Genomic DNA, 21,343 nt, shown 5'->3' on the forward strand with positions numbered 1-21,343 from the left:
TCCTTAACCGATTAACAGAAATTATGATATTTCGTTTAGTATGTGGTGGGTAACGCACTATCAAAGATACCCCGTTTTACGGTATCATCATTCATGCATTGAGAACAGTAATAAATTTCTTTTTAACTTTTTGTAACAAGGGTCAATGTTACCCCGTTTTATTTTACATGTGTTCAAATGACGTCGTCATAAGGCCTCATACCCTTTGGAAGTATTTCAGAATTGATCAGACCACTAACTTACGTCACTGGGAAAGCCCAGGTAGGTCTTTTTAGCAATGTGCAATAAAGATAACCCCTTATTGCCAGCATTACATTTGATAACTCAATCGCATTATCCAACAGAAGTAAAACTCGACAAAATAATTGTTAGATAACGAAATGTATATTTTGACTATTCTCAAGATCACAATCTATACTCAGTAACAGAAAACTTAGAAGTCATCTGCAATTTCAACATCCGAGTTCTGCTCGATCCAGTTGAGATAGGCGGACATGCGGGTGTAGACGGCAGCACGGCCACTGTCGCATCCCAAGATCGAGTGGAACGAGAACACACCAATCTGGGTGGTGATACCGTCGGCGTCAGTAATGGTCAACGGAGCACCGCTATCTCCCTGGCATGGAGATCCAGCATTCGCGGCAGCATCCAGTCCAGACGTGCAGATATGCTCATCCAAAATGGTGTTGGTTGGCAGACTCAAACGGCAAGCCAAGTTGGTGATGACCTGGGAGCGACCGAAACGCAGCACATCCGAGTTGGTGGTTCCCTCTCCGAAACGTCCCCATCCAATGAAGGTACCCTGCTGGCCGTTAAAGGTAGCATCGATCTGGCGACGGTTTGGTAGACGCACTGGGCGAACATTTTCGGTGAAGGCAACTGGAGCTGGCAGAACGGCCAAGGCAACATCGAAGTTCTCCATACCCTCTTCATAACCGGTGTGGACAATGAATTCGTTGACGGTCATGCGGGTCTGACCAGGTTCGGTGGAATCGTTGATGCGAAGACCTCCGATGACAGCAACAGCACTCTGGATACTACAAAATAAAAAGTTGAACATTTAGTCACGTTTTAAGGGTTCAGTGTCCTTTCAAGTTCTTACCCGCTGACGCAGCTAGCCGAAGTGAGGATGAAACGAGCTGAGATCAACGATCCGGAGCACTGTCCGGACAGCAGAATGTTGATACGGGTGATCAGACCGACGGAGTACGGGAACTGTCCGGACGCGGCCACGGAACCTCCGATGATGCGTTCCTCGCGCTGTGGGATTACGGAAGCCGAAACGGCCACCACGAAGAGGGCGAGCACTGCCAGGAATTTCATGTTTCTCGACTGAACCGATGTAAACTAAACCAGCTGTACGCAATGGAGCCGTTATTTAAAGGATTCTCGTGAAAGGCGGAAGCTTATCAGCCAGAGAAACCAAATGCTATGCGAAGGTGCTAATCTGGATTGGAGGGCTGCGATAATCAACGAATGGCAATTGATTGAGCTGAATTCGCAACCGAACAGGTGTTTATTTTGGGAATTTTTTGTTCGAGGCACGTCGGAAATGAACATCATAATAAGAAAAATAAGATTTTGAAACTTGATATTTTTGTAGTTATTGAACGTTTTTGAAAAAATGTATTCTTGGTGCTCACTTAAATTCATTTTTTTTGCCAAATCTCAATAATCATTGAGAGTTTTTTTGTTTGATAAAGTAAAGAAGGGGGAGGGGTCTAATACTCCCATACAATTTTGGACGTAATATTCGAATCTTCCCATACTCAAAACGTGTTTAACTTATCTTTTCTAGAAAAAGTAGATTATTTTGGACGCAAATTTTGCTTGTAATTGTGATAAGCTCAATTTGCGTAGTGACCTAAGAATGCAGGGGGTACCGTCAACTAAAAGTACCGTCAAACGGAGTGGCTTGTTACACTTATCATCGGGCGACCTCAATGCTGGACAAACATTTGAAAAGGGCCCTTTTCTTCAGAAACGTTGCTGTTGAGCCCTCTTCAGCCCGCCCACGCAAACTAACACCGCTATCAGAAAGATTGATGTTAGCTCTTCCTGATAGTGGTATTGGTGAGCGTGATCGAGTTGAATTGGGCTCAACAGCGTCTTGCAAAGCCAATGTCTACCAAAGTCGATGTGCCCTTTAGAAATGTTTATCCAGAATGGTTCATTTTAAGAAATTCACGCAAAACCATCATTATACATAACATTGTGCACCCTTCTTGCATGGAACGTAAAACGTTAAACTATTAAGGTCTTTTACAATGAGCAAAGTAGAGACTGAAACGCGTCTTTAACTGTCAGGGAACGGTGCTTAAAATGTGAGTTACACAGATTTTTGAAGAGCCATTACTCTTAAAGTAGTCATTTGATTTCAAATTTTCTTGCACCGTCATAAAGCTTGACTTTTCAACTCATAAAGCAAAATGTTCTGCATAGTCGTAGCAAGGAACAAAAAGTCTAAAGGGGGTGTAAAAATATGTCTTCCTAAAATAACAGCGATACAATGGTTCAGAGCTCATATCTCAACCATCAGACGAAAATATTATTATTTTATTTTTCCTTTGGAAACATTAAAGACCAGTATTGCAGGGAATAAAATTAAAATAGAGTCGTAGCTAGCCAAATGGAGAATGGGGGCACCCAGTTGAAATGTTCACCAATCCCATATAATTTTTTTTAAGCTTCAATGCTTCCAGTGGAAATGAAGGAAGCACCACACTAGACAACGGTCTAGCATGCAACGTCCAGTGGCAAATTCGAAAAACATTCCTAAAAAGTTTCCGGACTGAAGCGGGAATCTAACCCACGCTCCTTAACGCGATGCGGCTGAATGCTTGGTAACACTAACCGCACAGCCACGAAGCCCAAAAATATTTCGATTCCGCTATACAAACAATTTTTGATTTTTGAAAAACAGTGTCAAGGACTTCCATTAGAAAATTTCGCAGAAACTTCAAAAAATCATAGTTTCACAAGAAAAATAATATTACACATACACGTAGTAGGATATACGGTTTTCAAAGGATATGCTCTATTTATGCACCAATGCACGAGTTCACTCCTTGACGTTTGAGCGGTGCCATGTTATTTACGTGACCATGGAAACGAATGAATTTGGCACCACTCAAACGTCAAATTAGTGTACTCGTGCCTTGGTCCATTGGTCCCGTTTGCCTGAAAATCAAAATTCAATGCGATGACATGTAGTTTTTTTTTATAAATTTGAGTAGAGATATACATTTTTGAAAATACTACAAATTAATTTTACTAAAAAAACGTAAATAGTTGTTTTAACCTGTTTGTCTCTAACGTAAAATTCAAACCAATGAAATGTAGTTTTTAGACATAAAATTCATTGTAGAAGTCAAGTTATATGCTTGGGAAACGAAATTCAAAGCGATAGTATTATTTTTTTCAACAAAAGGTTGTTTATAGAAGTCAATTAAACATATTAGACAAGCATTTTAAATTTTTGGTTACATTCTTATTTATTTTACCCAAGAAACTACGTAAAACCGTGTTATATAAATAATTATGTTTGCGAAGAAATATTAAAAGCGATGATATGTTGTTTTTCAACATAAAATTGATTGTAGAAGTTGAGTTAATGTATTAAATAGGAAATATATTTTTTTTTATAAATGATTCGTTCTTTAGTATTAGTTTAAGAAACAATCATTGCTGAAAGAAGAACATTCTAAATGTAAGCAATTTTTCACTTTTCTGCTAGTGGTAATAACTGCCAGCATTGCGTTTGTAGTTATCTTTTGACAGTAACTTAAACGGTTTACGACTAATTCCTTCTGCAGCATTGGTTTGCTTGGATCCCTCGAATCGTACTAAGTAAATTATTTCATAGCTCTAGCAATCACAAGTTTTGGCTTCTTCTTTTCACAAAACAGAAACAGTAAGCTTCTTTGGCGTCAGTATTCACCGAGTCGTTCGGTTTACTGCTATACGCAAGCAATGGTGTAGAGTTCAGTTCAAACATTGCAATCTTAATCTTAGATGAGAATGACAATTTGCCTAAGTTAACCCTTGAGCTATAATAATATGTTTTGAGTAAGACTCTTTATGAACGTATTGAAATGGGTTTCGGAACAACACGGAGGAACCGGAAGTGAATAAAAGAACTACTCTTGTTTAGAGAGAAACTAAAACACGTTTGTATTTATCGTAGATACATTTAAGAATAACAAAGTGGAGGGAAAATAATGACAGCTACCACAGTGTTGCCTAACTAGTAGGGCCACATAGGCCCATGGCACGGGACGACTTTTAGCGTAGTCAACATCTCCATGTGTTTACTCATTTTCGGGTAATTTGAATCGAGAGTGCAATCAGAGGTCTTCATTTTCACAGTTCTTACAACTGACAGTGGGCGATGAACTAATTTACAATGACGTCACGCTGCTTCTTCCACTGGAAAGAAAACCTTTTATTGCGGGCCGTGTTTACAAAAAATGAACGATTTCGTTGTGCATTCCTCCTAAAGAGTCTAAATTATAAAGAGACGAAATCTGATCATATTCAAAATAAATCAGCTAGCAACTATGCCAAATCTATTACGCAGCACTGCCAATGTTGATTCCCACGCTAAAAGTGAGTCACAGGTTTGATGTGTTGAATTTTCACAGGTTTGGGTAACGAATGAAAAATTGACTGAATGTATGGAAAACCAATGTAATGAGTAGAGCATTCTTTATGCAAAGCATGAAAATTGCAACCGACACTCATGTATTCAGAAAATATGCTACTTCAGAAGAAGCAAAATTTTCGTGGGCGGTAACATTTTTGTGTGAGCCGTTTTCAGCTTGTGTGAAAAAGTGTTTGACAAGTCTCCTGCTCGATTGGAATGACATTGACAGTAAACTTGGAATTCCAATTGGAACATTTCGCTTCTTTGCTTATAGTTTCTTTAATTCCTCCACTTCATGTTCATCCGGTGAACATTCGTTGTCCGGATGTTGGTCCGGATGTCATTTAATGTAAACATTGCCCGCATTTAGAGCAGAAAAGAAAAAGAAAGTTGAGGATAAAAGAAGACCGTGGATAAGTCCATATTCACTTATCGCCCAGGACATCCTGGCTACGAAGAACACTGTGTATCGATATATGGTTGTCATGGGCCTGGGGCCCACCGCAGTAACGGCGGTTGCATGGATACACAACCGTGCTGCCAGAGGTTGTTCGTTAACACGTATTATTAGCCTTAATTATTCTAATAAATTTAAAAATACTTCTCTCTTAAAAGAGCAGTCTATAACCAGAAAAAGGAAAAATCTCTTATAAAAATGTTAGCAAGGTGAATACAAAAAATCCTTGTATCAGCATAACTTAAAAAAAATAAGTAAATGAAAAACCGAATTCAATACTTTACCATTTAATTCCACTAGAGTTTGTATCCTTTCATAGATACGCGTATTTCGACCTCAACTGTAAGGTCGTCATCAGTGTCGTGTACTAGACTCGACAAAAAACTGCCGATGATTCAAAGAAGGAAAATTTCTCAATCAAGATATACGCTAAATTATTGCCAATTGTAAAGAATCCAGTAAAACCAGTGATGGAAAGTGGCGAACATTTCTGCTGAACTGGAACAAAAACAAAACCAAACGTTCCCGAGCGTCAGAGCGCTGGTTTACTCGCATCCGTCGTGCTCCCGAGTAACCGAAGCTAAAAGTGATTCGCGAACGTGTTCGGAGCTGTTCAGAGTCAAATTGTGTTTTTGGAAAAAAAAACTGCTTCCCCTCCGAGATTTATGGTTTCCAAGGGGTTTTGACCACAAACTAGTAGTTTACTGTCGACTTGATGGTTATGCAATTAATTTGTCTGTCAGAACCATAATAAATCACAACTTGCTCGGTTACTCGCGAGTAAACGTTCCCGAGCTTGTTGCTACTTCTTTTGACATGTTCTCCCGAGCATGCGGGTGCGGACTTACTCACACCTAGATAGTTCGCGAGTCTGTGATGTTTGTTATGCGTTGGTATACACTTGTGAGCTGCTTCGTGATGCGAACTCTTCCAACCCTGAGTATAACTCGAAAGAATAGCCTATGCTTAAAAGAAGGAAAAAAACTGATGAAACCTTTAAAAAACACTTGAAATCCTAACACACCGTTGGCAACTCAGAGACAAATCAACCATCCGCTTAGAATCTTGACGCGATATGGGGTGCTCACAAATTCGTCCTGAATAAACTACCTAGTCGATTTTATCGAACATGACGTCCCGTCATAAACAAAAATCATCAAATTAATTAGCTGATCAGTTATTGGGGCATTCTAGTGAATCCTATACATCAGCGTTGTAGCCATTTGATTTTATTTTTTTTGTTCAAAGTTTGGCCAAACGGCATTCGGCCAAACGACCCGTTCGGCCAAATGGCATTCGTCCAAATGGCGTTCGGCCAAAATGGCCGGACACCGCTTCAAAAAAACAAGGCATGTGTTCATGAGCCTTAATTCCTTCAATTAATGATGCAATCAATTTCTCAATAGAATAAATACAAATTTCTTCAAGAATTTCACTAGGGATATTGTCAATTTCCAAGAATCAATTAATGTTTTTTTTTATTTTTTTTTTCAAATGGCATTTATTTTTTTTCTTGGGATATCCTCAAAATATGTCTTTGGAAATTACTTCTGGTATTTTTTCTTGAACTCTATCAAGAATCCATCGAACTCTTTCCTGAGCAATTCATTTTGAGATTTTTAATAAAATTCATGCAGGAAATTTATTAAAAGTTCTTTCGGAGACATGTCTGAGAACTTTAAATGTTATTTAAGAATATCGTATAGAATGTATGCATGAATTCTTCTAAACTTTTCACCAACACCAAGAATCTGTCCAAGTATTTCTATCAGATCACAAATAATCCTACAGAAATACATATATGAATTTCATCTGAAACTGCTCTAAAATAGAAAGAATGAATTCCACAGGAATTCTTTCAATTACCTTTTTGAAGTACACTAAGATTTTTTTTACACGGAGATACGTGCCGTGTATTTTAACAAGCTCAAAAGGTTTTGGCGTAAATTATGTGAAAAAAACAGAAGGAAAAGTAGTAGGCTTTAAAACAAGTTTATCAATTGTATAACATTTCATCAGCATAAAAATAGATAAAGCTTTCAAAAATAATAAAGGTTATAATATATAATAACAGTAACAATAATAATAATAATAAATAAAAAATACATCTTTTGTAGTGACTGTATGACCTGTTAAATTAAAGCTAAGATTAATTCTTAAATTAAGTCAATCCCATCATACAAACAAAAGTCAAGTTTTTTAACTCTAAACATTCTTTTATAAAAAAATCCACTATTACTTGTGATGTTCGACATTTGATGGTCGTTGTACAGAATAAACTGAAATTAGCGGAATCAACATAAGCTCGCAAAATGTAAATGCGCAGCAGAAAATCTGATTATCGTCTAAAGGCTGTTTTGCTACTGAAAAGGAATGGCTGAAGAAAATTGAGTGGGGAAGATTCATAACAAAACACAACGGAGGAAATAAAAAATGAGTATCATCACAACTCCGCGAGGCCTGTTTTGTTCGGACGGGTCACTCAAGAGTTCTTTTAAAATGTGAGTAAGGGTGAGCATAGAAGCAAGAGCGGAAGAAATAATCATCGCATTTCAATGCAGTCTCACTTGAGTCGTTCAAGAATTCGTGTTGTGATTTTTGAGTTGATCGCCTAAATCGCCTCTAAAAGTGAACAACTTCGCCCAGTCCAACTTGACAAATGCCGCTCCGACCCCATGAATAATCCCCACCTTCTTGCTATTATTCAACCCTAACCATTTTTTTTATTATCCACAATTCTGGTGTAGTCATTTCACCCGCTGCCTCCGTGCTTGTGCACTCAGGGCGATTCAGATGTTTGCCAAAGTCATAACGCCATTCAGATGTTCGTTGCAGTGCTTAAAAGCCTGACATCAACCCCCCAAATTCCTTAAGAATCATATTGCTCAAATCAACGGGTCTTTTCTGGCACTTGGTCGATGATCAGCCTCTCCTGCCATGGGGAACTCCTAACATGTAAAAAAGTCCCGACTTGCGATTTGCGGATGCTATTGTAGTATTAAGAAGGGGGATATTCAAACTATTTTTGAGAACAAATACGTCACAATCTTAATTTGTATTCATTCATTAATAATTACAATAACTTAAGGAGATTATTGGAAGTTGTCCTGGATCACAATGTCCGAGTTGTTTTCGATCCAGTCAAGATATGCCGAAATACGAGTGAAAACGGCTGCACGACCACCATCGCAACCCAAAATTGAGTTGAACGAAAATACTCCTACCAGAGTGGTGATTCCGTCAGCGTCCGTAATGGTCAACGGTGCACCGTTGTCTCCCTGGCATGGCGATCCTCGGCCAGTTGCCGCGTTGAACCCTTCGGTGCAGATGTGCTCATCCAGGATGGTGTTCGTCGGTAAACTCAACCGGCACGAAAGATTGGTAATGACCTGCGACCTTCCGAAGCGCAGAACATCGGAATTGCTAGTGCCTTCACCGAATCGTCCCCATCCCATGAAGGTTCCCTGCTGTCCGACGAACGTTGCCTCCACCTGGCGACGGTTTGGCAAACGAACTGGTCGGATATTCTCCGTGAAGCTGATTGGGATCGGCAGGACGGCAAAAGCGACGTCAAAATCATCAGTGCCTTCAATGTAGCCATTGTGAACGATGAACTGAGTAACGGTCATACGGATTTGGTCCGACTCGGTAGCATCGTTGATTCGCAGCCCACCAATAATGGCAACGGCACTTTGTATTCTAGAAATCAAAAACAAGTTAAAAAAAAGTCCTAGTACAAACACGTGTTCAACCTACCCATTGACGCAGCTGGCCGAGGTCAGAATGAAGCGATTGGACAGCAAAGATCCTGCACATTGGCCCGACATCAAAATGTTGATGCGGGTGATAAGGCCAACTGCGTACGGGAACTGGCCACGCTCAGCGATCGATCCGCCAACGACGCGTTCTTCCTTCTGTGGGATCACAGAAGCTGTGGCAACTGCAACCAGAAGCAGGACAACGGCCAGGGACTTCATGTTGGCGGATTGGATTATCGCGACTAACTGAACCTAGCCTAATGGATGGCAAGCTATTTAAGGTTTCATCTACGCAGTTGATGGCCTTATCAGTTCCGAATTTCGTTTTTGCGAAAAGAAAATTTGAAGTGATAAGAGCTAGCCAACATCTGGGCAAGACAGGTGTGGTCATGTAAGATAAAATTCTTAAACACACGACTGAAATTTCCCACATTGTTCTAATATGGCGATATTGTATCTACTTATTACTGGTTCACAGTCACTTGGATCTGTTTGCTCACACATAAGGAAAGGGGAAGAGACATCCTGTAGTATAACAATCGACCACCTGCCTTGAGAAAGAGGCATTCCTGATAGCTGTATCACGTTTTGTCTGGCCTGATAAGCACCAAGCTTAGAAACACGATCTAAAACGGATTCGTTTTGAAACTATATCGATTGAGATTGATAATCAATGATAAGCGTCATGGTGTTTTCTGGAATTTCCTTCAACTTTACATTATCCAGCCACAGTGTTTGACCGTGAAACGATTGTATTTCTGAGTCTAAGCTATCATATCGAATCCATCTCTGATCTCGACGTCCGAGTTTTCAGCGATCCAGTTTAGGTAAGCTGACATACGAGTGAAGACGGCAGCTCTTCCGCTTTCACACCCTAGAATTGAGTTGAATGAGAATACCCCAACTTGAGTAGTGATTCCATCGGCATCGACTATGGTCAATGGTGCTCCGGTGTCTCCAGTGCAAGGTGATCCTCGGCCCGCCGCAGCATTGAAGCCTTCCGTACAGATGTGCTGATCTAGAATAGAGTTCGTCGGAAGGCTCACTCGACAAGCCAAATTTGTAATGATTTGCGAACGGCCAAAGCGAAGTACTGCGGAGTTGCTATTTCCAGATCCAAACCGTCCCCAGCCCATGAAAGTTCCCTGCTGACCGTTGAAGGGAGCATCCACCTGGCGACGATTCGGCAGACGTACCGGACGGATATTGTCTGTGAAACTGATTGGTATTGGGAGAACAGCCAATGCGACGTCGAAGTTTTCTGTATTCTCGACATAACCGTTGTGAACAATGAATTCTGTTACGGTCATCCTTACTTGTCCCGGAGTGACAGGGTTGTTCAGCTCAAGATTTCCAAATACGGCAACTGCACTCTGGATTCTGAATTTATAAAAGTAAGATTTCAATACTCTCTACAGTTCACTATCAATCCAAGATTACCCATTAACACAGCTGGCTGAAGTGAGAATATAACGTGTTGATAGCAGAGATCCGGCACACTGACTTGAGAGGAGAATGTTGATCCGGGTTAGCAACCCAACGGCATACGGAAACTGGCCAAGTTCTGCGGGTGACCCACCGACCACTCGTTGTTCTGGTAGAACGGAAGCCGATACGATGGCTACCATGCAAATTAAAACCACTACGGAGTTCATGTTGAAACTAACGACTAGTATAAACTAAATGTGACCATCGAATTCCAGCTGAACTATTTAAAGCCTCCGCGGGAGCAGTAAATCATGTTCGGGATTAGATAGCAGCATGTAATAATTAGCCTTAACTGATATGTTGGTGTAGTTGGCATATCTCTGGTAGTCAATGTAACACGATAGGCATTTCAATGTGAATGCTAGCAAGCCCAAATCAGTTATTCAGATCAAGCTGAAAATCGCGGATTATTTTGCGTTGGAAATTTGCTGAGAATATTGGGTGCTGTCCGGTACTAGGGGATCTGCTTGTACCTTTCACGCCGAGGACCTGAGATCGAATCCTATTTCCGAGGTAGGATAATCGGTACCAAGATGAACTTAGCCTAAATAGGGTAAAAAAGCATTAAAATTTCGTTAATAGAAAAAGTTCACTAGTACATGTTTAGTTTTAGACTGATCGGAATTTTTTCGATTTTCGATAGAAGACATTGGGCCCAGATAGCCGTAGCGGTAAACGCGCAGCTATTCAGCATGACCATGCTGAGGGTCGTGGGTTCGAATCTCACTGGTCGAGGATCTTTTCGTAAAGGAAATTTTCTCGATTCCCAGGGCATAGAGTATCATTGTACCTGCCACACGATATACACATGCAAAAAATGGTCAATCGGCAAAGAAAGCTCTCAGTTAATAACTGTGGAAGTGCTCATAAGAATACTAATCTGAGAAGCAGGCTCTGTCCCAGTTGGGACGTAACGCCAGAAAGAAGAAGACATTGGCCTTCTACACTAGGCCTGTTCCCGCAGTGAGCAATATATATTTAATTTACTGTAAAATACAGGAGCTAGTTCTTGAAAAACTATCATAATTCGAACAAGTGGAATAGATGTAAGTGAAGGATTCTCAACTTTTATCTCTTTGAGCAATTCTCGCTGAAACCAGGCCGCCATCGGCACCCATCGTTAGAATTCCAATTTTATGTCACTGTTCGCTAGTTTTCGATAAAACTTAAGGGTGGTCCTTTCTGTTTTCTCAAATTGGTGGACCCCTCGTACGCCAGCTAGCTAAACAGTTTGCGAAAAAGCCCATTTTTTGATAAATATAGGGTATTTCTTCACGTGATATGTCTCATATTTCGCTTGAAACACATAGCAAACTTAGTGGCATCGTATAGAGAAAGGATATAGCTTTAATTTAAAGTTAAAAAAAAATTGGCGGCCATTTTGAATTTGGCCGCCATCTTGAATTTTGTTAGAAAAATCGTTTTTTCACCATTAGCGCACCGCTCGTTTTAAATTTTGAGATCACCATCAGAAAGCTGAGGAAAAATTGCGTAAGATAGGTTACAGAAACTAGGTGAGCAATGGTATTTACCCTATGAAATGAACGATTTTCTAAATCATGTTCTACGATTTTGGCGTATATGGCGAGTGCAATAAATGAAAACATTATTTTTTGTACAACAAAGAAACAAGTTTTTAATCGTTGGTGATTTATTCGAGTCGAGTGAAGAATAAGAGTATTATTATGAGTGAAAAAATCTAGCGGCCATCTTGGATTTTGACGCCATCTTGGTTTTAGTTAGTAGAATGAATTTTTCACCTTGATAGCACATGTAGCATGTCGAATTCAGAGGCTACCAATAAAACAAGTTTACGTATACTCTTCTTCTTATTACTCTTTATTTTCCTGACGTTACGTCCCTACCGGAACCGAGCCTGATACTCAGCTTTATTAGTTATAAATACAGGCTAATAAATAGGAATTTTCTTTTATAATGCGATTTATAATGTCAGAATAATTCTTCGACAAATCTTTTTTTTTTTAATTCAGTTATAATGAATAAATAAATTTATTGAATAAATACCGTCCCAAAACATTGATTGGAATAAACAAAAATTTTTTTACCATATGCATTTTTGTCATTGAATGAAATTTATAAATTGCGCGTTTGGACATTGATAGGTTTTGTGGTAATATCTGTAGTTCTAACGTAAACCAGTGCCAAAAGTGCATCGATTATGAATAGAAATCTTAAATTTTTGAGCAAAAAAAAAAATCCTTGGTGATGGCGTCAAAATCCAAGATGGCCGCCAGATTATTTCACTCAAAATTATACTCTTATTCTTCACTTGACTCGAATAAAACACCAATGATTGAAAACTTGTTTCTTTGTTGTTCAAAAATTAATGTTTGCATTGATTGTACTCGCCATATACGCCATAACCGTAGAACATGATTTAGAAAATCGTTCTTTTCATAGGGTAAATACCATTGCTCACCTAGTTTCTGTAGCCTATCTTACGCATTTTTTTCTTAGCTTTCTGATGGTGATCTCAGAATTCAAAACGAGCGGTGCGCTAATGGTGAAAAAACGATTTTTCTAACAAAATTCAAGATGGCGGCCAAATTCAAAATGGCCGCCAAATTTTTTTTAACTTTAAAGTGATTATAGAACGAAACCACACCTTGAATTTTCAAGAACGCAAGCCTTGAGAACCAAACAGCGCTCCGCGTTGAAAATTTATCGCATTGGTCACCACTAGCAAGCAAGTAATTTGATTGGTTTTCAACGCGAACTTTTATCAGATTCTCCAGTCTTGTGCACTTGAAAATTCAAATTTTGGCTTCGTTTTATAATCACCTTAAATGAAAGCTTTATCCTTTCTCTATTCGATGTTCCAAGCGAAATATGAGACATATCACGTGAAGAAATATCCTATATTTATCAAAAAATGGGCTTTTTCGCAAACTGTTTAGCTAGCTGGCGTACGAGGGGTCCACCAATTTGAGAAAACAGAAAGAACCACCCTTAAGTTTTATCAAAAACTAGCGATCAGTGACATAAAATTAAAATTCTAACGATGGGTGCCGATGGCGGCCTGGTTTCAGCGAGAATTGCTCATTTAATCTTTATGTGGTAAAAATAATCTGAATCAAAAGGAAATTTAGAATATTTTGTATTTATGCAAATTTTTTTTGAAATGCACCGTCTGAAAAGCACACTTGTACACTCAGTGGCCATATGCAACTGTTTTAGAGCAATATATTGAAAGTAGCAGATTTTGAATACAGGATCCTTTCGAGTGGGTTTATTTCTGGGATTTCTGTGAAAATAGAGTGCCATTTTGATTACCCATGTCTTATGTAAAAATAGTGAAAGGAGTTCTATCACCAGAATCACCAGAGAGTATCACCAGATCAGCTGCACTTACACAAGGAACCAATCAGATGACTACATGGGACTAATAGACATCCTCAGTGTATAAGTGCTGGTGATCTTTTATTTTAAGGCAACAATCTCGGGACGGAAAAATCAAAATTACTTCTCGAAACAAACAATTTATGATTGCATATCTCAATTCGATACTGAAAAGATGTTCGAAAATTTTATAAATCTCAGCGCTATAGCTTAACATCTGAAAATATATAAACAAGGTCAAAATTAGTCATTTGACATGGAATAAAACACAGTAATAGCAAAATGTCGGGACTGAACATTGTGACGTCAGAACAACCTCTAAGAGCAAAAAGTTGTCTCAGAAAGCGAAAAAAATGATGCTCTTATTTTCTTAATCTTTCATCTTATAGGCATAGCCTAATAGGTAACATCTCTGTATATAGATCTGAAAGTCGAGGGTTCGATCCTGGTTTGCCTTCTTTTTTATTGTTTTTATTTTTCGCCATCAGTCAGAAAATATTTTAATTTTGATTTGTTGGTCAATCCATAAACTTGCCAGATATTGTTTTGATCTTATAATATCTCAACAAGATATTGTTCAGTACTTCTCCATATTTATTTTGATATTAGTTTCTATCTTTTATCTCTTATCTCCAATAAACCAATAGTTACTGATTTTTTTTAACAGAATGTACACAAAATTGCATGAAAATCATGTCTAAAATCATTTTTGTTCATAACTTAATACTAAGATTTTTTACATTTTTACACCTTGATGGCTACAGCGTGGCGTCACGCCATTGCCGGGCGTATTGTAGAGCTCCATCTTCGTCGGTCTTGGGCGAAACTTCTCCAGATGCCCCGAACGTTTAGGGCCGTAAGGTCCTCTTCCACTCCGTACAGCTAGCGTATTCGTGGTCTTCCCCGAAGCCGCTGACCTCTACCTGGTTTCCTGCTGAATATTATTTTTGCAATTTTTTTTCCGACATTCACACTAAGTGACCAGCTTACTGAAGTCTGCCGTATTTTACACGCTTGATAATATTCGTATCTTTGTACACTTGATACCGTCAAACGGGGTAACTTGCAACACTTCGACATGTAACCGAATTGTCGTTTCGTTCAGCATTGAGTTATTTTTTTATAATTTATTCCGCCATTTATTGACCCCAGGTATACAACAGAAGATTTTGGCAAAGGTTTGGGTATTGTTTCTTTTTTTCTTGGGTTGCCGGAGGTGAAAATCATATTAAACGTTGGATTGCATGTAATTTATGCTGAAAAACGTTCCACGTACCACAGAAACGGTAGAAATTTGTCATTCGAGGCATTTTCCATCAGTTACAGTTCTTGGTAGTGTACTAATTGACAATATAAAAGTTTTGATATTTTGACTGTTAAACACTATAAAAATTCAAAAACGTTTTTGACTACCCTTGTGGGGTAACTTGCAACAGCTATTTTGATCTCAATTGTTTGATATTTCTGGCCGTTTATCATCAAAAACACATGAAAAGACAAAATTGAACATAAATTTGTTCAGTAACATTAAAATTTGTGTACCGCAATTTATTCAATACACGTTTGGTACTAAATATTGAAATATTTACATGAATCGCATTATTATTAGATTTACATTTATTTTCTTCATGAAAATAATGAAAAAAAAAATTAAAATCTGTGTGAAAACTAACTTGCAGATCTGCCATTAGGAACTTTCTGCATGAAATATGATAAAAAAAATGTTTCAGAACAACAACAAATACCATTTTAAAACATACATACCGATATGTGATACATCGCTTTGATTTGAATTTGTATTAACAATAAGTTATGTGAAGCATTACCTAAAGTACAATTGTATTTGTAGAAAAATTACATAAAATCATTTTAATGGCTTTCCAATTACTGTCAAGACTTATGATATGCTAGAATTTCCTCGTGTTTTCAATCAAATTGGTTAAATACTCATAATTCAATCAATGACAATTAGTTTTCTAAGAGTACAGTACCTATTTCTAATTATTGTCATACTTTTACTGCAGACAATTATTAAATGATCATAATAACACGATATAGCTCAAGTTTTCAATAGTGTACCTCAGGTAGCACTGTGTGTTGCATGTTACCCCACATCAGGGGTAGCATGAAAAATGTATATTTTTCGTCTCTCCTGATCACAAAAAACTAATTACTGATAAAATTAATACCGCGTGGTATTCTTCACGTGGCGATTAGGATACTAGATGGTTTTTGTCTCATCTGAGTCCTCAAATTTTTCATCCATATACACTCCAACCTCTTTTTACGACCGTTTTTTTACCGACGGTTCTTTTTCCGACCACTTTTTTACGACCGAAATTCAGATTAACGACCGTTTTTATACATCATCATTATCTTAAAAAGTATTCAAAATAGAGGATCATGATGTTCAGCAAAATTGTTCAGTAGTTCAAGGGCTAACATATGGTGGTCATTGAATTGCGGAATTCTGCCACTAGGCGGCGCTAGTGAGCATGAAACTTTTGATTTGCGGATATCTCAGGATCCTGGCCACTTAGTAAGATGGCGCCTTCGACAAAGTTGTTCAGTAGCTCAAGGACTATCATTATAAACGCTATGAAATTCAAAATTTTGCCACCAGGCAGCGCTAGTGAGCATGAAAATTTTGTTTTGCGCATATCTCAGAATCCTGGCCATTTAGAAAGATGGCGTCTTCGACAAAGTTGTTCTGTAGCTCAAGGACTATCATTATGAACGCTATGAGGTTCAAAATTTTGCCACCAGGCGGCGCTAGTGAGCATGAAACTTTTGTTTTGTGGATATCTCAGGATCCTGGCCACTTAGTAAGATGGCACCTTCGGCAAAGTTGTTCAGTAGCTCAAAGACTATCATTATAAACGCTATGAGGTTCAAAATTTTGCCACCAGGCGGCGCTAGTGAGCATGAAACTTTTGTTTTGCGGATATCTCAGGATCCTGGCCATTTAGAAAGATGGCGTCTTCGGCAAAGTTGTCCAGTAGCTCAAGGACTATCATAATTCTAGCAGAGATTCGAAATTTTGCCACCAGGCGGCGCTAGTGAGCATATAATATTTGTTTTCCGGTTAGCTCAGGTTCCTGACCACTTAGTAAGATGGCGTCTTCGGCAAAGTTGTTCAGTAGCTCAAGGACTATCATTATAACCGCTATGAGGTTCAAAATTTTGGCACCAGGCGGCGCTAGTGAGAATGAAACTATTGTTTTGCGGATATCTCAGGTTCCTGGCCACTTAGAAAGATGGCGTCTTCGGCAAAGTTGTTCAGTAGCTCAAGGACTATCATTATAAACGCTATGAGGTTCAAAATTTTGCCACCAGGTGGCGCTAGTGAGCATGAATTTTTTGTTTTGCGGATATCTCAAGATCCTGGCCATTTAGAAAGATGGCGCCTTCGGCAAAGTTGTTCAGTAGCTCAAGCACTACCATTAGAAACGCTATGAGATTCAAAATTTTGCCACCAGGCGGCGCTAGTGAGCATGAAAATTTTGTTTTGCGGATATCTCAGGATCCTGGCCATTTAGAAAGATGGAGCCATCGGCAAAGTTGTTCAGTAGCTCAAGGACTACCATTATAAACGCTATGAGGTTCAAAATTTTGCCACCAGGCGGCGCTAGTGAGCATGAATTTTTGTTTTATGGATAGCCCAGGTTCCTGACCGCTTAGAGAGATGGCGTTTTCGACAAAGTTGTTCAGTAGCTCAAGGACTATCATTATAAACGCTATGAGGTTCAAAAGTTTGCCACCAGGCGGCGTTAGTGAGCATGAAATTTTTGTTTTGCGGATATATTAGGATCCTGACTACATAGACATGCCGTCTTGGGCAAAGTTGAGCTACTTAACAAGTTTACCGAAGACTCCATCTTTCTTAGTGGTCAGGATCCTGAGATATTCGCAAAACGAAAGTTTCATACTCACTAGCGCCACCTGATGGCAACATTTTCAATCTCATGGCTTTTATAATGATAGCGCTTGACCTACACTGAAATAATTGGAACAGGCGTACTTATCTGAAATTGCATATAATCTCTACTTCCTGCGTTACACGCACATTTCAATAACATTTCAATACTTATCATCATTAAATCCGTTCAGATTTACAAGGCTTCAAATAAAAGTTGAAGTTCTGAGTCCATACAAAAATTATTTGTTCTTGGCCTATACTTGGTGAGTGCTTTGCATATAACATTCACAAGGCTGGTCAATTTTCGAGTCTCTCATGTGAAATGTTTGTCAGAATCGAAACCATAATAAATTATCAACCAGCATTTCTGGATCATCATCAGAATTTCATTGTGATTTGAAATGAAGTTTATTATTGTAATTTCTTTCTGAAGGTAAGTAATTCATTAAAAAATTGAATACAAGGAATATTAGAACGATTTCCTTCTAGATTCAAGGTTTTCTGGTCAATAACGGGAAGATGCAAATCAAATAAAATAGAGGCAGATCATTTGTGTTGAAGCCAAAGGTAAATGATTGATTATTTATAAAATGAGGTTTTAATTATGTTGTTATTTCTTCAGATCCAAAAACATGTTCAAAAATTTTTGACGGAGGCAAATGCAGAAGTGAAATTCAATCAATAATTTGGCTATCGGGACCCAGTGGCAAAATTCACTTTGAACAATTTCGTCATTCTTTATGTTTTTTCATTATTCAATTATGTTATTATTCAAGTTTATGTTTCAGCAAAATAATAAATTTATAATTTATGAACCAACAATAACCATTTTATTTATAAACATATTATTAACTGCATATGCCGTGTCAATCCAAATTATTTGTCGTGCTTTTGATACAAATTATTATTTCACATATTATTTACAAACAAACCTCACTGGTTTGTATTGGTTAGTCAAATGCAATATTATCGCTCTCCCTGTCTGTAAAAATTAAGTTTTCCCCATATAATTTCTGTCATTGGTCCTTAAGAAGCGCTCTATATGAACTGCATATGACATGTAATGAGCTGCTCCGTCCCGAGGTGAATGCTATATGAAAATCCAATAGTGCCAAATTATATGCGTACCATATACCGTTGAACAACCAAATCGGCTCAGTGTACTGGACAACTTTGCCGAAGACGCCATCTTTCTAAGTGGTCAGAATCCTGAGATATTCGCAAAAAAAAAATCATGCTCACTAGCGCCGCCTGGGGGCAAAATTTAAAATCCAATAACTCTTATAATGATACACTGAAAACATTCTACAAGCTGTATCAATGTGTTTCACACGTGAATTTACACTAATTGTAAAACTCATCAAACGATAGTGTAAAACCAGTCGCTATCGGCTTCAAATTCAAATTTAAAACACGTAAATTTACAATTTATCGTAAACTTTGCAGTAGGATTTATTAGAGATTGCTTGATTTTTTTTATTTTTATAATTTCTTCATTAGTATCATTCCAAACATTACATGCATTTCTTATATATAGGTGTTCTGTGTTATTGGACAACACTATCATCCAAATTTGGTAAAACAAATTTAAGATTTTATTAACATTTTGTTAAGAACATATTACATTTCATTTGCCGTAGCAGTTCAGATTTTACAGGTGAGTTGATTTCACCTGCTTATAAGAGAAAAAAACGCTTTGAATATACTTAACCTAACATAACCTAAACATATAACGCATTAGACTGGCCCAGCTCAGTATGGGAGAAAAATAAAGTTGTATGATTCCACGGGGCACCCCCCAGGATTATTTCTTAGGGTTAGAGGAAGCCTTTCTGAAAAATTCAGCTCATTTGGTCGTTCTATGAGCTGGCGCATTTGAATTGAAGTTAATATGGGATTTTCAGCTCAAACATATGAGCAAAGGCACATCATGCACTGTTTGGTTCAGGAAAATTGATGATCGCGTTCAATTGGACCCAGAATGTCAAAAACACTACTTGATGTAATAGCAAAGAATATTGTAAAAGATTGTACCATGATCAAAATTAATAAAGTTGGTGTTTTAACCATCTGAAGTATATCATGCAATACTGCTTGTATTTCTTCAACATAGCTTGGAGGTAGCCACTAAGCGCATCATAGCCACCTATGACGCTGGGCGAGCTGAGGCACATGTCGCATGCATATAAGTGACTGTACGGGAGTGCTGATCTAAGCCTAACTTTCAACAACTAAAAGAGTAATGAAAATGAGACAAAATCCAGATTCAACCTTCTGCAATTATGTTCATTAGGGTATCAACTAGTGTATTTGTTATTCTAGGCTTACTTGAACGCGAACAATTAGTATACGGAACGAAACAGTGACATAGGATCAATTTTCAATATATTTGAGACGAATATCCCATACAAACTTCAAAGCGAATGCGCCACCTGGCGGAGCAACCAATTGAGTTGAAATTTTGAGAGAGCGTTTTTCTTACTCTAAGGCTCATATCTAGGGGGTGCCCCGTTGAGTTTTACAACTTTTTTGTTTAAGGGCCAGTCTAATAACGCATTAATCGTGGCAATAGAAGATTGTAACGATTTTTGCCTGAAATTCTTAATTATTTTATTTGACATTTGTTCCAATGTTTCAACATTGGATTTTCTATGTAACTCATTGGTACTATACCAGGGAGGAAGCTTCAGAATCATTTTCAAAATTTTATTGCTTGATTTTCTGATTCCAGGCACCCATTACGGGCACCCGGTTTCTCCAAAAATAACATGTCCTGTCAAGCGTGGACGGCAAATGTGAGTCCTTGTCATGATAGGAAAACTAGTTCTACTAGTGATGGATATCGCCATTGTAAAAAACGTTCAAATCATGTGATCATGAATTATGATAGTCCTTGAGCTACTGAACAACTTTGCCCAAGACGCCATCTCTCTAAGTGGTCAGGATCCTGAGATATCCGGAAAACAAAAATTATATGCTCACTAACGCCGCCTGGTGGCAAAATTTTGAACCTCGTAGCGTTTATAATGGTAGTCCTCGAGCTACTGAACAACTTTGCCGAAGGCGCCATCTTTCTAAATGGCCAGGATCCTGAGATATCCGCAAAACAAAAAAATCATCAACTACCGAAAGCTAAACATAACATATATTTTGCAATTGGAATAAATGGACAAATTGATGTGAAGTTTTGCGAAAAAGTTATACGTCTTCTCAGTGAGAATCGAACTCACGACTCCCTGATCACTAGTTAGGGCGCGTTACCACTATGCCATGAGAGGACCCATGAACGCAGAAGTTAACCTGAATACGATTTCAGCTCAATAATCACGTGGTCCTCTTTCGCAATATGCACCTCTTTTGGAAGAATTAGATGCCCATCCAAACACAACGCTTTCTATATATATCCAATGCCTAGCCCGAGAGCGCATTGTTTTTTATGTATGGAAATAGCACACTACACTAGCCAGCAACTGCGCTGGCTGAGGTTTCTATTGTGTGGGCTTCCAATGGGTCGCGACGTTCTCAAAAGACCGGTTACGAAATAATAATTAAAAACAAGTATTTATCGAGCAATGGACTCATGTTCCGTAACCGGTCGTTTGAGAACGTCCCGACCCATTGGAAGCCCACACAATAGAAACCTCAGCCAGCGCAGTTGCTGGCTAGAGTAGTGTGCTATTTCCATACATAAAAAAAAAACAATGCGCTCTCGGGCT

The 21,343-nt window shown here is 38.4% G+C and overlaps 3 protein-coding genes across 3 annotated transcripts; all 3 read right to left on the reverse strand.

Annotated features, from left to right (window-relative positions):
* Positions 1-362: 362 nt before the first annotated feature.
* LOC5576509 (collagenase) lies at positions 363-1,364 on the reverse strand. Its single transcript, XM_001662652.2, has 2 exons — positions 1,103-1,364; positions 363-1,037 (listed from the first exon to the last, which is right to left on the reverse strand). Exons 1-2 carry the CDS (start codon positions 1,321-1,323, stop codon positions 434-436), a joined length of 825 nt encoding a protein of 274 aa, XP_001662702.2. The 5' UTR covers positions 1,324-1,364; the 3' UTR covers positions 363-433.
* A 6,758-nt stretch (positions 1,365-8,122) lies between these two features.
* Positions 8,123-9,126, reverse strand: LOC5576511 (collagenase). Its single transcript, XM_001662653.2, has 2 exons — positions 8,859-9,126; positions 8,123-8,801 (listed from the first exon to the last, which is right to left on the reverse strand). The coding sequence occupies exons 1-2, from the start codon at positions 9,077-9,079 to the stop codon at positions 8,195-8,197; spliced, it is 828 nt and encodes a 275-aa protein (XP_001662703.1). The 5' UTR covers positions 9,080-9,126; the 3' UTR covers positions 8,123-8,194.
* A 468-nt stretch (positions 9,127-9,594) lies between these two features.
* LOC5576512 (collagenase) lies at positions 9,595-10,723 on the reverse strand. The gene is made up of 2 exons (XM_001662654.2): positions 10,301-10,723; positions 9,595-10,240 (listed from the first exon to the last, which is right to left on the reverse strand). Exons 1-2 carry the CDS (start codon positions 10,513-10,515, stop codon positions 9,625-9,627), a joined length of 831 nt encoding a protein of 276 aa, XP_001662704.2. The 5' UTR covers positions 10,516-10,723; the 3' UTR covers positions 9,595-9,624.
* Positions 10,724-21,343: the final 10,620 nt, after the last annotated feature.

This window comes from Aedes aegypti, chromosome 2 (assembly GCF_002204515.2).
Source record: "Aedes aegypti strain LVP_AGWG chromosome 2, AaegL5.0 Primary Assembly, whole genome shotgun sequence".
Taxonomy (NCBI): Eukaryota; Metazoa; Arthropoda; class Insecta; order Diptera; family Culicidae; genus Aedes; species Aedes aegypti.

Coding starts and splice junctions, on each gene's coding strand:
- LOC5576511 (XM_001662653.2), bottom strand. CDS start 9,079: ATGAAGTCCCTGGCCGTTGTCCTGCTTCTGGTTGCAGTTGCCACAGCT. Junction 8,802..8,858: donor TCGGCCAGCTGCGTCAATGG/GTAGGTTGAACA, acceptor TTTGATTTCTAG/AATACAAAGTGCCGTTGCCA.
- LOC5576509 (XM_001662652.2), bottom strand. CDS start 1,323: ATGAAATTCCTGGCAGTGCTCGCCCTCTTCGTGGTGGCCGTTTCGGCT. Junction 1,038..1,102: donor TCGGCTAGCTGCGTCAGCGG/GTAAGAACTTGA, acceptor TTTATTTTGTAG/TATCCAGAGTGCTGTTGCTG.
- LOC5576512 (XM_001662654.2), bottom strand. CDS start 10,515: ATGAACTCCGTAGTGGTTTTAATTTGCATGGTAGCCATCGTATCGGCT. Junction 10,241..10,300: donor TCAGCCAGCTGTGTTAATGG/GTAATCTTGGAT, acceptor TTATAAATTCAG/AATCCAGAGTGCAGTTGCCG.